The sequence below is a fragment of the Phalacrocorax aristotelis genome, chromosome W, assembly GCF_949628215.1.
Source record: "Phalacrocorax aristotelis chromosome W, bGulAri2.1, whole genome shotgun sequence".
NCBI lineage: Eukaryota > Metazoa > Chordata > Aves > Suliformes > Phalacrocoracidae > Phalacrocorax > Phalacrocorax aristotelis.
The window spans coordinates 12,171,115-12,186,800 of record NC_134310.1 but is presented as its reverse complement, the minus strand read 5'-3'; the positions used below and the strand labels follow the sequence as shown (position 1 = coordinate 12,186,800).

Here is a 15,686-nt window from a genome sequence, read left to right as displayed (position 1 = left end):
TGCATATTGTCTATTGAACTTATTTTTGATGCAAGTATTTCAGGATCCTTATAGTAAGAAATAGTTTTTTCATTTATACAAGAGAAATGAAATATCCTGAAGATCACCAAGAAACCGACCATTGGCCTTAGAATCACAGGTGATTAATCATTCCTTTCAAGCATGTTTATGGGAGTTGTCTATGCTGGCTTACTGTAACCTATGTGCTCTGCAATACACTTGGAAACCTCCAAGAGCACTGTAGGCATTGCCAACTCTTAAATAGGACAGGCCAATGTGAGCATAAAATGCCACGTCTCAGCACAATCAGTTAACTTCAGTTATAAAATTAGAGAATTGCCCCAGCTATTTTAGACCATGTACTCATCTCCAGGTCTTATCACAGATGCTGCACTCTTTTGCAGCCTAACCACAAGCACAAACTTCTGCTGCATGGCATGCCATTAGGCACCTTTGATAATTGATCTTAGAAATATTTTTGTTCAATCACTAGTCCAAATGAAGTCATACAACTAAAGCTGCTGAAGCACCACATCCTTTCCTGTAACCATGCAGAAAACTGCTTTAGGGAACAGGAAAAGCAGAAACAAATCCTCTGCATGTATAACTTCCCTGTGAAATTATTTGTTGCCTTCACAGACCTCCATACTTAAAAACCCTCTAGCAGCTTGGGGGCAGAGGCCCTGGAAAGAAGCACTAGATGTGGAGAGCAGTCAGGGAAGCTGCTGTGCAGGGCTGCAGAGACCCCATTGGGATGACGGGCTGGCAGAGAGTTAACAGCAAGGACAGAACCGCAGCAGGCAAAGTCAGTGCTGCCTCAGAAGCTGCCCGAAGCAGATACTGCTGCCCCCGGGAGCCACAGTGCAAATACAGCAGGTGCGGCAAATCTCACCCTGAACCGCCCGCTTCCGCCGAGCAGCCACCACTCAGCTGACCCCAGGGAAAATCAGACAACAACAACCCCACCCACTTCCTCTCCACGGAACCGCCTGGCCCCACCTCCTAATAGTCACAGCCAGGCACGCGCCCTTCCCAGCATGCAGCGCGCGGCGTACGTCCGAGAGAAGGGAAGGGGCATCGCCCTTCCCCCCGCCGACTACAGTAGAGTGAGAAGGGAGGGCGGGAGATCACGATCGTGGCCGGCGGAGAAGGGGCGGGGCGCGAGGCTCCGCCCACCTCTCTCCGCCGGGGAAACCAGGGCGACAGCCAATGGGAAAGGCGTCCCGCAGGGTGGGAAGGAGGGGCTTCGGGAGGCTACGGGGCGGGGCCGTCGCTGAGTTTACGCAGCGCCACCGCCGCTTGTAAACAGATCCTGCCCCGCGTGACATACCTGTGTGGGGGTACCGAGTGTTACCCGCTGCGGTGGCAGGTTGATGATCAGAGGCGTCAGCGGGCGCGCGGCGGGCACCGAGTAGAGAGGAAGTGATTCCTCTCTGTCCTTCCTTCCTCTCTACCCACACCCTACACCCCCCCCCCCCCCGCCGCCTCCTCCTCCTCGGTCGGGATCCAGCGCATCCTCCCCCCTCAGCGCCTTCCCCGTACCCCCGTCGCTAAGATGGCTGATGGTGAGCAGTAAGGCGGCGCGCGGGGCTGCGGGGAGCTGCTGTCGGCTGGCGCGCGGCAGAGCAGGCGGAGGCGGCTGACGGGACGGGACAGGAACGTGGGGTGGGGTGCGTGCGTGGGAAGCCGCGCAGCGCCATGTCTGCCTTTGCCCTGGAGGAAACGTTGGAGGTCGACTGGGTGGCCGTGAGGCCTCACGCTTTCCAGGAACAGGAGAAGCACAAATTCGTCTTCATTGTGGCCTGGAACGAGATCGAGGGCAAGTTTGCCATCACCTGCCACAACCGCACGGCGCAGCGCCAGCGCAGCGGCTCCCGCGAGCTCTACCTCGGCGGCCCCTCTGGCCCTGAGGCTAGAGCCACCCCCAAGGCCGGCACCCCCACGGTGAGCAGGGTCCCGACCTGGGGCACGGGTTCCGGCCTGACGCGTGGTTCCTCGCATCTCCGCGCCGAGGCGGGGCAGCAGGGCTCTGAGCGGGGCGCGGCGGCCGAGGTGCTGCCGAAGAGCCCGCTGCGGGCCAAAAGCAGCCCGGCCTGGAGGCCGCTGCAGGGCCTGGAGGTGGTAGGTGCCGTCGAAGAGATAAAAGCGCTGGAGCTGGGGGAGGAGGAGGCGGCTGCCTTGCTGTCGCTGCCGCCCTCGCAGCCGCTGGCAGCCGAGTCGGCCGCTCCCGACGCAGAGCCCGTGGGGGAGGAGTGCAGCTGGGCTGGTCTCTTCTCCTTCCAAGACTTGCGGGCTGTGCACCAGCAGCTGTGCTCGGTGAACTCTGAGCTGGAACCCTACCTGCCTGCCTTCCCCGAGGACCTCTCGGGCGTGTGGACGGTGCTGTTTGGAGTTCCGGAGCTATCTGAGCAGGAGATGGATGCTCTCTGCTACAAAGTGCAAGTTTACTTGCTCCACAGCTTGGATACATGCGGCTGGAAGATTCTTTCGCAGGTACTCTTCACTGAGACTGATGACCCCGAAGAGTATTATGAGAACCTGAGTGAGTTGCGACAAAAGGGGTACGAGGAGGTGCTGCAGCAGGCCCGCAGGCGAATCCAGGAGGTGAGGTTACCACATGGTCCAGATATCTCCACCTTAGTGTTACCTTTTCCTTACTCTGTGACATCTTCTTTAGTTGTTCTCTCCAGCTGCTCCCCTCTACCTTTGCAAAATTGATTGATCCATGGGACAAAAAAAGTACAGGAAAATTGTCTAGTTAAAAAAAAAAACCAAAACAAGCTTTGAGAATCTAAGTAGGAAAATGAGGCTTAACCTTTCCAAGGTCTCTAGGGCCAGGATTTAAGAAGGTGCAGGTTTCCCTAGTCATCTAAGTGTGGCTCAGTATTTTATTCTATGCAACTGAACATAGATGTTTGTGAACAAGAATCTGATGGATTTGGCAAGGTCTTGCTCCCAGATTTTTGTTGTTGCACTGCTTTGTGCCAGGATGTGTTTGAGTCTGAATTTTTCTGTTTAATGGGAGCAGCAACGTGTGGTGTTTATTTTGACAGTATAATTTAGGCACTTAAGGCCAAAAAGTTCTAGGTTTCTACAGGCTCTGGGTGCTGAATCTGCTATTTCAAGTGAGATGATGTTTCCCAGTGGAATCTGAGTAATTACAACTTTTGTTCAGCTGGTAAATTCTTAGAGTTGGGTTTTTAAAAAGCAAGCTATCTTGTCCTAGTGAGTATTTACTGTGTTGCCATTGCTAGTCTCTCTCATATCACATACTATTTAGATGAAAGTAGTTGAGGAGGTTCTGATAACTTCTAGCATCAGTGTGTGAGCATTTTCTCACATCTTTGTGAACTGAGGTATATGAGGACCAAGATTTTTCCAGTGAAAAAGGAGAATTTTACACTTGTTTTTATGTTTCAGTGGCCTTGGTCCAGAATGTACCTGGATCTATCTAGGTGCGACCATGTGTATGAATCATGTTATGGAATTTTTTTATTTTTGCAAACACCATGTAAATTCTATTGTATGGATATAGATCAAGTTTGGCTGCTTCAGCTGCCTACATATATCTTAACAATATTGTGTGTTCAAAAATGTGTGGTGGTGAACGTTCTGGGGTTTTTTCCTTGATGAGGAAAACGTTGATGGCATAGTTTTCAGTCTTTGTAGGATTCAGGCCTGGCTTCTCCTTAGTGATTGGAGTTACAGAGTGTGAGAAAAATTGTTGTTTTATCAGTGATGAAATCACGATAAGGGCATCTAAGTGTAGCATTGTTAGGTACAAGTTCATTTCCAAACTGTTGTGTTAGGATATATCATTGTGTTTTTTTTCTGTGGTTTTTTTTTTTTTTTTCTTTTTCATAGCTGTGGGCAAGAAGAAGGGAGGGACAGGGCCACAGCCAAGACAGCTGACCCAAACTGGCCAATGGGATATTCCATACCATGTGATGCCATGACCAGTATATTAACTGGGGGAGTTGGCCCACAGGGGAGGTGGTTGTGGCTTGGGGACTGGCAGTGTTGCATCTGTGGGTGGTGAGCAGCTGTGTCACGTGCTGTTTTGGATGTTTATTCCCCCTTCCCTGGGTTTTGTGCCTCTTGTTATTTTCCTTTTCATTGCATTATTATTGTTGTTACAATTATTGTTTGATTTTAATTATTAAAACTGTTCTTATCTCAACCTATGAGCTTTCTCACTTTTACCCTTCTGATTCTGTCACCTGTCCTGCAAGTGGGGGAGTGAGTGAGTGGCTGTGTGGGGCTGAGTTGCCAGCTGGGGCTAAACCACAACAGTCTCTTTTGGAGCCCAATGTGGGGCTCAGAGGGTTTGATATAATAACAGCTGCTGGTCACAGCACCATGTTCTCATTTTTGCAGTTTGTGTTAAAGATGGGTGTTGGTTTGCTTAGTCTGCTGTGATTAGTAATGTTTTGCCTAAGAGGTTTGTTATGCAAACACTGGTTTTCAGCTTTATCTGGTATTTGGGGTTTTTGCTGAAACCATTACTATACTTTGGATACCACCTTGTTGAGGCGATTTAGCAATTATACCTTCTCCTCTGAGAGATGTTATATGGAGGAAGTACACAATGGTATCTTTGCAATTTCTTCTATGATGTCTCCACCTTTATTGCAACAACTGTTTTGTATCTTGAGCATCCTTGGGTAGTTAAGATATACTTATTGTTAGTTTTTGGGCATGTTGTTTTGGTTTTGACTAAAGTTAGAAAGCAACTTAAGACTATTACCCAGAAATCTGCCCCAAGCCTTTATAGTTACGAGTGGCAGGGCATGTGAGATAGTATGGGCAAATACCTAGGGCAGTGGGCACCCCCAGTGTTTTGGAGTTTCACCCCTGAACAAGTGCAGAAACCTGAAAAACTAGTAGAATATTTGGAGAAAGTATGTTGTTACGCTGGGAACTCCAGAGAGACACAGATAACTGCAACGTGCTGGGGCCTGGCCCATGCATACCGAGACCTGCTCAACAGTATTCAGTGCTCCCAAAGGAAAGAGAAGGCCTCTGGATTGAAAGGCAAAGTGACAGGCACTGTGGTTGCTCCAGCCCCAATGACAGGCACTGCGGCCACTCAAACCCCCAGGAGAAACACTGTGGCTACTCAAACCCCCACAATAGGCACTGGAGCTGACTCAGAGAATCAACCCCTGCCAGTATCAGTCACCCCCATACACAAGAAGAAATATTGGAAGCAGAAGTCAGCTCCTTTTAGAAGAGGATGATGAAGCAGCACGGCCATCATGAGGAGAAGAGGAGGAAATCGTCATAAATGAAACAGAAACCACCCAATCCCTGTCCTTGAGTGAGTCGCGAGATATGCGAAAAGATTTTGGCTGTCATTCAGGTGAGCACCTGGCTGCTCTGATGCTGGGGTAATGGGGCCAGTAGTCTGGAATTAGAGGGGAAGGAAGCCAAACAACTGGGATCCCTCTCTAGGGAAGGGAGCATTGACAAAGCAATTGGAAAAGGAACACAAGCCCTCAGCCTCTGGAGGCAACTCCTCTCCGGTGTGAGAGAAAGGTGTCCCTTCAAGGAAGATGTTACATATCGCCTAGGAAAATGGACAACCATGGAGAAAGGTATCCAGTACCTGAGGAAACTAGCCGTGCTTGAGGTGATTTATGGTGACCTAGACGATCAACAGTCGTCCAAAGATCGAGATGAAGCCCAGTGCACACGACCCATGTGGCGGAAGCTTATATGGAGCGCACCATTGTCCCATGTATCCTCGTTAGCAATACTGTCCTGGAAAGATGAAGAGGCACCAACAGTGGGGGATGTAATTGGTAATCCTGGAGTTTATAAAGCAAATCTCTCTTCCTCCCTCGTCTCTGCTGTTGAGAAACTGTCCCGGGAGGTCCAGCAATTCAAAGATGACAGGTTCTACTCCCCACCTCTATGGATTAGTGTCTCAGCCATTAGGAATAAGTGTCCTTTTACTCAAAGGAGAAGATATACACCCCAGGCCACCTGATGGTTTTTACTTGTGTGACCACGGAGAGGACATGATGAGGTGGGATGGCAAGCCTACCTTGACCCTAGAGGCACGGGTATGTGAACTGCAAGGGAGAACAGTCACTCAGGGAGGTTCTTCCAGGAAAGCTGCTGCTCCAGTTTCTAGTAAGCAGGTCCCCAGACAGAGGAGTAGAAGCGCAGATTTTATTTCTGAGCTCAATAGAGAGACTCTTGATCCACATTTACAGGAAGTGAGTTGCAACTGCCATGATCTTGACCAGAGGGGCCCTGCCTCCAGCCAGGTGGAGGAAAGGGATAACAAGGTTTACTGGACTGTGTGGATCTGATGGCCTGGCACATCCGACCCACAGGAGTATAAAGCTTTAGTGGACACCGGTGCACAGTGCACCCTCATACCATCAAACTATATGGGGGCAGAACCCATCAGCATTGCTGGAGTGACAGGGGGATCCCAAGAGCTAACTGTATTGGAGGCCAAAGTGAGCCTAACTGGGAATGAGTGGGAAAAGCACCCCATTGTGACCGGCCCAGAGGCTCCGTGCATCCTTGGCATAGACTGTCTCAGGAGAGGGTATTTCAAGGACCCAAAAGGGTACAGGTGGGCTCTTAGTGTAGCTGCCTTGCCGACAGAGAGAATTAAACAGCTGTCTACCTTGCCTGGCCTCTTGATGGACCCTTCTGTTGTGGGGTTGCTGAGGGTCAAAGAACAACAGGTGCTGATCACCACCACGACAGTGCACCGGTGGCAATATTGCACCAACCGAGACTCCCTGATTCCCGTCCATGAGTGCCAAAACCAGCACACCACTCTTGCTTCCTCTCCTCAGCTGGACAGGGGAGAGGAAAAATAATGAAAGCCTTATGGGTGAAGATAAGGACAGGGAGAGATTACTCAGCAATTACTGTCCTGGGCAAAACAGAATCACAGAATGGTAGGGGTTGGAAGGGACCTCTGGAGATCTTGTCCAACCCTACTGCTTGAGCAGGTACACCTAGAGCAGGGGGCACAGGACTGTGTCCAGGTGAGTTTTGAATGTCTCCAGGGAAGGAGACTTTACAACCTCCCTGGGCAGCCTGTTCCACTGCTCTGTCGCCCTCACAGGAAAGACATTTTTCCTCATATTGAGGTGGAACTTCCTGTGTTCCAGTCAGTGCCCATTGCCCCTTGTCCTGTCGTTGGGCACCACTGACAAGAGTCTGGTCCCAATCTCTTGACAACCACCCTTTAGATATTTATAAGTATTGTTGAGTTTCCCCCTCAGTCTTCTCTTCTCCTGGCTGAACAAATCCCAGGTCTTTCAGCCTTCCCACATAAGGGAGATGCTCTGCTCCCTGATCATCTTAGCAGCTCTCCTCTGGACTTGCTCACACAGTTCCCTGTCTTTCTTGAACTGGGGGACCCAGAACTGGACACAGTACTCCAGATGTTGCCTCACTAGGGTGGAGTAAAAGGGGAGGATAACCTCCCTCAAACTGCTGGCCCCACTCCTTTTTATGCAACCCAGGATACCGCTGGCTGCCTTGGCCACAAGGGCATGTTGCTGGCTCATGATCAGCCTGCTGTCCACCAGCACTCCCAGGTCCTTCTCAACAGAAGCTGCTTTCCAGCAGGTCATCTCCCAAGCTGTATGGGTGCATGGGGTTGTTCCTCCCTAGATGCAGGACCTTACACTTGCTCTTACTGAATGGCAGCTGTTGTGTTAATGGTAGGAGTCTGAGGAGTGGCTAGGGAGAGACCCTACTGTTGAGTCACGAGGTTTAGACAGGACCCCCTTGCTTTCTAAAGTCCTCCTTCGAGAGGAGTCTAGGTGTGGCTAAGTCCAGTCTTAGTCTCAGACTTGGTCAACAGTTTATTTTCTAAGGATTGTAGAAGTAACCACTCATCAGGGTATTTGTTGTTAGTAACTAATTTGGCAGATGCCCAGGCCAGTCGTGTTCAGTGAGAACTATCATGGCTAGATGAACGAATAGTACAATTTATTAAAGCAACAGATACACAGGTTCTTTGGATTACTGGTGTTAAGAGTGCTGGTTACAAGACACATAAATACCAAAGATATGAGTACACTGCTAGGCTACAAGTATGCAAAACAAATATGAAGTGATTCTAATATGAAGCAAAGCAACTCTAATACATTAGGGATTTGAAGTGACTCTATAGAGGTTTCCAATCTTACCCAAAGGTGTCCCAATGGGGGGAAGAGAGGCTTAGCCTGTCGACTGGTCCCAGAAGTCAGAGTGGTACGCAATGGTATCTTCCCTAACACTCTCTTTCTCTTCACACATTTTATGCTATTTTTTTATCTTTCAGGTGGATCTTGAGTGACTGTAGTCATACATACCTTTATTATGATTGGTGTAAAATTTCCTCGCTTTACTTTTAAAAGCATAGATTAGAAGAAATTCAAAGCGCATGCCCAGTGAGGGGTGGTCGCACCTTAGAGGCAGGTAACTTTTGGGATGGAGGTGTGTTTTGACATTATAATGCGCAAAGTTCACCAAAAGGACGGCATCTTGTCAAAAGTATGATGGACTGTTGGCCCAGGGTAGTAAATATGCAGCACACCAGCTCCGTGGTACCTTGAGTTCCCATTTATCACAGAGCCTGGCTGCAAAGCCTCCATACTGCTCCACCCTCCAGACAACTCCTCTTAGAGTCAGTATGCCAAGTTCTCCTGGCATTGCCTACATCTAAGGTTACTAGGGAACTTCTGTGGAATGGATTTCTCACGTCAGCTGCACTCTACCTTGAAAGCTTCTTCAATGCTGTACCTTTTCTAAAAACATAAGTTTAATTTAAGTCACCTCCAGTGATTATCCCACAGCTGTGCAGCCTTCTGGCGTATCAGCCCCTCCTCCTGATTTGGTATCATCAGCAAACTTGCTGAGGTTACTCTCTATCCCTTTGTCCAGGTCATTAGTGAATATGTTGTTCAGGACTGGACCCAGTACAGACACCTGGGGAACACCATTAGTTACAGGCATCCAAACAGACTCTGCCCCGTTGATCACAACCCTCTGAACTCTGGTGTTACACCAGTTCTCAATCCACCTCACTGTCCTCTCATCTAACCCACAATTCCTAAGCTTGTCCGTGAGGATGTTATGGGAGACAGTGTCAAAAGCCTTGCTGAAGTCGAGGTAAACAACATCCACTGCTCTGCATTCATCTACCTGGCCAGTCATGCCATCATAGAAGGCTATCAGGTTGGTCAAGTATGATCTCTCCTTGGTGAATCCATGTTGACTGTTTCTGATAACCTTCTTTTCCTCTACATGCCTGGAGATGATCTCCAGGATGAACTGCTCCATCACCTTTCCCCAGGGGTGGAGGTGAGGCTGACTGGCCTATAGTTTCCCGGGTCCTCCTCCTTGCCCTTTTTGAAGACTGGTGTGGCATTGGCTACCTTCCAGTCCTCAGGCACCTCTCCTGTCCTCCATGACCTTTCAAAGATGATGGAGAGTGGCTTGGCAAGAATATTTGCCTGCTCCCTCAGCACTCATGGGTGCATCCCATCGGGGCTCACAGATTTGCAAGGATCCACTTTTCCTAGGTGATCTCTAACCTAATCCTTCTCAACAAAGGGGAAGTCTTTTCTCCAGATATTCTCTCTCCTCTGGGGGCTGGGATGCCTGAGGGCCAGCCTTAGCAGTAAAGACTGAAGCAAAGAAGGCATTTAGTAACTCTGCCTTCTCTGCATCCTGTGTCAGCAGGGCCCCTACCTCATTCAGCAATAGGCCCGCAGTTTCCCCAGTCTGTCTTTTACTACTGATGTATTTGAAGAAGCCCTTTTTGTTATCCTTGACATCCCTTGCCAGATTTAGTTTGAAGTGAGCCTTGGCCTTCTTCATTGCATCTCTGCATACCCTGACAATGTTCCTATATTCCTCCCAAGTGGCCAGTCCCTTTTCCCACATACTGTGAACCTCCCTCTTCCATTTGAGTTTCCCTAGAAGTGATTTGGTCATCCATGCAGGTCTCCTGGCTCCTTTGCTTGAGAAGAAAGGTTTGGTTTTTTCACTGCCTTGATGAGAGGGATAATTACACCTTTGGGACTGCTAGAGGGTTTCCGATAGTGTCAGGTAGATGTGGGAGAATGCTTGAGTATGGCAGCTCTGTTTTGAGGCACTAGCGACAAGCAAGAGAAACAGAGGAAGAAGGTATTTTTATAGACCTAGATGGTTAAATCTGCCAGTGGGTTGGATTAATGCATGAAATCTGTAGGAATTTAGGACTCCAATCCAAGAGCATCTTGGATGACTTCTGTCCCTATAACTGCAGGCTAGGTTATGTGTGTTTAGCCCTTGAAATTCATAAAACGTTAGTTTTACAGACTCCAAGCCACAAAGCACTGCCCAGTACTTTCAGTGAGAACTCGGATGCCACAGAATATTGTATGCTGCTGGAGGAGAGTAGAAGGGCATAGCAAATGAGCCTGCAATAGGAACAATTTCCTGGTGAAATTATTTAGTTAATACAACAAATTGTCTCATGCTGCTGAGGAATGTCCCATCTGTTCTACACCATCTCTCCCAGATCTTTCATCTCTACTAAGTGTTGCTGAGGGAAGCTCTTCCTGGCTTGTCATCTGACAGTCACTTTAATTCTGAACATGTAAATAAAGCTATGAGCCTCTCTGCATTCTTTCTGTACTCTTAGCCAATCTTTAATGCTTCAAAGGAAGCTGGGGGATCTTCAGAAGCAAACTTTACATGATGAAGAAAGAGAAAATCTTTTCTTATCTGGTCAGGTAACTGAAACACGGTATAGTAATATAAATGTAATGGAGCAAATAGAGTAGACAGTATGGTAATCAAGGATTCTCTTGACTGTTCTGGGATAGAAATGAACCAGACTCCAAAGGACTGTTGACCAGTGCTTCAGTTTCTAATCTACAGTTCCATCTTATTTTGTCTTCCAATAATAATACTTGATGCAGTTGAGTATATGGAGCCTATTTCATGTAGGTTTGGCATCCAACTTGAATGAACAGGTAGAAGATATGATGTGCTTATTCCATAGTGTTCCTAATCTATGTTAAGTTTAAATAAACTTGGACTGTGAATATATGTTTTTGAGATGATAATATTAAAGGACAAGAGATTTTGTCTTTGAAAATTACATAAGAGGGGAATTAATTTCAGATAGTCTTGTCTTTGTAAACACATCAACTACTCCACATGTCTGTAGGAGATTATTTTTTGTTAAACAGTTGAATTTTTTTTTTTTAGAAATGGTAAAAGATTTCCAGCAGCATGTGAGGTCTGCCCAGGCAAATACCCCAAATAGGTGCAAAACAAACCTATAAATTAAAAACATATTGTAGCAAATTTGTACAAACAGATGAATTTTCAGCTTCATAAGAACTAAAGGAAGGAACAGACAGACTTTGTTTTCTTATATGAATTAAAATATAAGCTTTAAATAAAATAATTAAAATAATTTATAATACTTAAATAATTTAATTTTAAAAAGAAAAATAATGGGAACTTTGTGAATTTAAACTTTTATGCCTGAACTGTCTAGGGGAAAAAAATAAAGCAGAAAACAAAATTACTGGAAATGCAGATCACTGTTTTGTTTCATATAGATCTGTGTCTGGAGCTGCACTGATATAATGGGGCTGTGAAGGTCCAAAGTACAGATAGGAAAAGAAGAAAAACCCCAAAACAACAACAAAAACCACCCTTCCCCCTCCAACCCCCCCAAAAAAACCCAAACCCAAACAAAACAAAAACAAACCCCACCCAAAACAAAAAACTTAGATCAAAATGTGGCTTCTCTTTTGTCTCCTTTCTTATCGCTCCTTCTCCCCTCATACCTGAAAGTGGGAAATGTGTGACGTAGCTTATTTGATTACTGCATTATAGATTTTTGTACTAAGTTGCTTTTTGTGCTTTGTGCTCATACTCATTACCTTTCAAAGATTTTTGAAAAGAAAAAATTAATAGGAGTGGTGTACATTTGGAGTTAAGGTTATCAGAGATGTGTTCATACTTGACTAGCTAAATTCAAGATGTGGGTGGGGTTTAAGACTTCTTATCTTTTTTTTTTGTCTGATTTTGTGGGGTAGAGAAGATGATACAAAAGGATAGATTAAAAAATTTTTTTTAAATGGCTGTCACTTAGCAGGAATGTTTGAACACATTCACTAAAATTAGAACTTTTTTTTTTTACAGCTTCTGGAAAAACATAAGAACACAGAAAGCATGGTAGAGCTGCTTGAACTGTATCAAATGGAGGATGAAGCCTACAGTAGTCTTGCAGAAGCTACCATGGAGCTCTACCAGTACTTACTACAGCCATTCCGAGATATGAGAGAACTTGCGATGCTTAGAAGACAGCAGATAAAGGTATGGTAAAGGTAACTGAACTTATTAACGGGGAAATCATGCTTTTCAGTTTCTATTTACTTTTATTATGCAGTATATGCAGTGATGGTTTCTCCACTAAATGTCGACCCTATTTTTCTGGTTCCTTCACTCAGAGGAATGCTTTTGAAGAGTGAGAATGTCTCTGACATGTAGCTAACCATCAACTGTTTAACTTAAATTCATTATTGAATTTAATAGATGAAACTTACATTTTTGTGATTACTGGGAATACTAACACATAAACCAGAAAGACACACATGTTGTACAGTATCTATGTGATTGTTAATTCTTTTAAAGATTCTACAGAAAATTACTTTTCATTCTAGTTTTTTGAGATAATATGATAAACCATGAGAAGTCAGTAGTTTCTCATCTCATGTTGTAAAACACTTAAATGTGGAAGCATATTAAAAGTATGGAATTTATTGTAACACTTTAACAGTATATTTTCCTAAGAGCTAAAAAGGTATAACCAGCTGAAGAATACTACATTTTGGTAGAACTGTTTTATAAGGCGTATGTTGGTTTTATTTAAAAGTAATTCTAATTTTAAATATTTAACCAAAAATAACAAATGTCATCTTTATTGCATCTCAAAGGTACTTTTGATAAAATCAGCAGTTTCTATGCAGATTAAGACTGTAGCCTTCTGATTCTTTTAAAATATGTATTGTAATATAGAAGCTAAAAGGGGTTTCTTTCATTTAATCTGTGTTGCAAATGTCAGTTTATCTGTTTGGCACCTTATTTACTTAGCCAACATTGGCTTTACTGGTTTCAGTTTAAAAATATAGTGTTTTTCTCTGTGTTTGAGTATAGAATGAGGGAGGTAGGCAAGAAGATTTACGATTCCAAAACCAGTTTTATTTTGAGCTATTGTTGTGTTTATAAAGTATTTTTTTCAGGAAGTTCAGCAATCTCAAACAAACTCTGTGAGATAATGTAATGATATTTGAACTAAAAGAACTAAAAGTGCCTAGCTTCCTACCCCCCACCCCTGATAAATGTTGCTGCATAGAGAATTGGGATGAATATTTTTTTCCAGATGTATTATACTGTTGAAGATTATGCACAATACATTTCATAGAAAACCTTTTTCAGCATGATGAAATAGTTCCCATTTTATCTGAATTTGTAGCTATAGCATGGGAAAAGATTTTTTTTTTTTTTGTTCTTTTGTCAAACAAGAGAAGATAAATATTGTTTTGAGTATGGAACATGAATTAAGAGTCTCTCTCCCCCCCCCCCCCCCCCCCCCCCCCGTATTGATCTCTTGGATTTCAGTTTTAAAATACCTTATTTATTTTTCCGAAAGAATAACCGTGGTAAACTTCAGAGGCGTGTTTTGTGTTTAATTACTTTAGTTGTACATAGTTTCATCCAATGTACATTAAGTTCTCTTCCTAACTTGACAATTTTTGGGTTATAAAACTTGGTCATCTGTATTATGTGGTAGAGGAAGATGCTGTCTCTTTTTTTTTTTCTTTATTATTCTTTTTTTTCATCTCATTGAGAGAAAGCAATACTTGTAACATATATTTTGTCATCATAGATACACTGGGTAGCTAGGGTAGAGGAATTGGTTTATAAATAGAACTTGTGCATGCGGTGGTTTGCGTTAACTTGCTGCATGTTTTTCTGGAAGGCTTAATAATGGAACAAAGATCCTTAGGTTTCTATAAACCCTTCTGACAAGGGATTAGCTCTGTTTTCATGCATAACGAGTATTTCTGATGCTTACTACCTCAGTGAAATGGGAGTTGTGAACATCTAATACTGTTTAAATATAAAGACTAACAAGGAGAAAGATAAAGTTTGGATATAGGGCAGGGTAAGGATGGAAGAAACTGCAGAATGAGTTACTAAAATGAAAAAAAAAAGCTACAAGGATAATTAAGCTTGAATACAAATATAAATATTTAGTCAAGATTGCCTATGCCTTCTGTAATAATTTAACGTTTTTAGAGTTTTTCTGTATTAGGTATCTGTCATTGATTTGTGGGGAAGTTGTTTTAGTTTGTTTTAAGAATTTGGGTTTTTTATTTTGGTATTTGATTTTAATAAGTTTAATTTTGTTTGTTTTTCAGAATGAGATTAGGAGGAAATTGCTTTGCCTATAATCTTTGAGAACAATGTTTAGTGTCTTCTTTTGGAGCAAGACATAAAAATGCAAGATGTATCATCTGGGTGTTAAATTTCTGCTGTTGCTGTGAAACTTTAGGCAAGAGACAAACCTACAGGAGGGAAAGGAGAAACAAACACCAAATTCTGTGTGCTCAGCAGAGGCTTATTAGAGTAGGACAGCTGAATTCTCTGCAGATTCCTTCTTTGAAGAAGAAAAAAAACAACCAAACAAACAAACCAACCCCCAAAACCTCCAAAACCAAACCAGAACAAAAGTTAATAACAAAGTTAAAGCATTTAGAAGCTTGAAAATGCAGATTAGTGTTGTCATGAAGAAGTCTTTTTTTTCTTTTCCTTTTTATCTTTTAACTTGATTGTATGCTAGATTTTCAGGTGTATTTTGCCTCATTTAGTGTGAAGGATGGATCATTTAGTATGGGTGAGGAATCAAAGTTGTACTGTGAAGCAATTAAATATTGCTTAATTTGGAAATCATAATGGAAAAAGGTAGAAGATTATGGAAGGAGAAAAGGATGGCTTATGAAGTGGAACACAACTCTGTAAAACTGACTTCTGCCAAAATTTCTATTTAATTATGGACTGTAGTAATCTGGCCCTAGAACAATATAGTCAGCAGTGGTGTTTCTCATTTTTTTGGGCTCACAGCTTCAGAAACCTAGTTTTGTTTGTAGAAATGCTTAATATTTGTAAGTGCTGCTCAAATCCATGGGGACCTAGTATGGTAAGTGTGAAAAGGTGTATTGATAAGCCAGCCAAATACTCAAAACTATAATTATGTTCATGGAATGCTGGAGAATATATAAAGGAATTGAAGACAGTACCATAACTTATATACACATAAAAGCTGTGCTGAATATGTATGGGCATTTTTAAATATCACTATTTCTGTATTGTTGCTGTTTTAGATGTAATAATATGTAAAGACATTCAACCAGTGAGTTTTAGCATGTTAATTCCACTGTTTGGATTACTGGTCCGTTTCTTCTAATTTTAGAATCTTGGATGTAACATAGGCATCAGGCAAGTGAAGCTTGATATTCAAATGCTGTATTATATGTTTTGGGCTATCTGTATCACAGAATGGTAGGGGTTGGAAGGGACCTCTGGAGATCATCTTGTCCAACCCCACTGCTTGAGCAGGTACACCTAGAGCAGGGGGCACAGGACTGTGT

At 44.0% G+C, this 15,686-nt stretch overlaps 1 protein-coding gene across 1 annotated transcript in view; it reads left to right on the top strand.

The window, feature by feature from the left end:
• Positions 1–1,256: 1,256 nt before the first annotated feature.
• Positions 1,257–15,686, top strand: part of LOC142049907 (junction-mediating and -regulatory protein-like) — a 107,461-nt gene continuing 93,031 nt past the window's right edge. The window contains exons 1-2 of the mRNA XM_075078099.1: positions 1,257–2,604; positions 12,175–12,348. Of these exons, the coding sequence (XP_074934200.1) occupies positions 1,699–2,604; positions 12,175–12,348 (1,080 nt within the window). The 5' untranslated portion in view covers positions 1,257–1,698. The remainder of the gene's footprint in view (positions 2,605–12,174; positions 12,349–15,686) is intronic.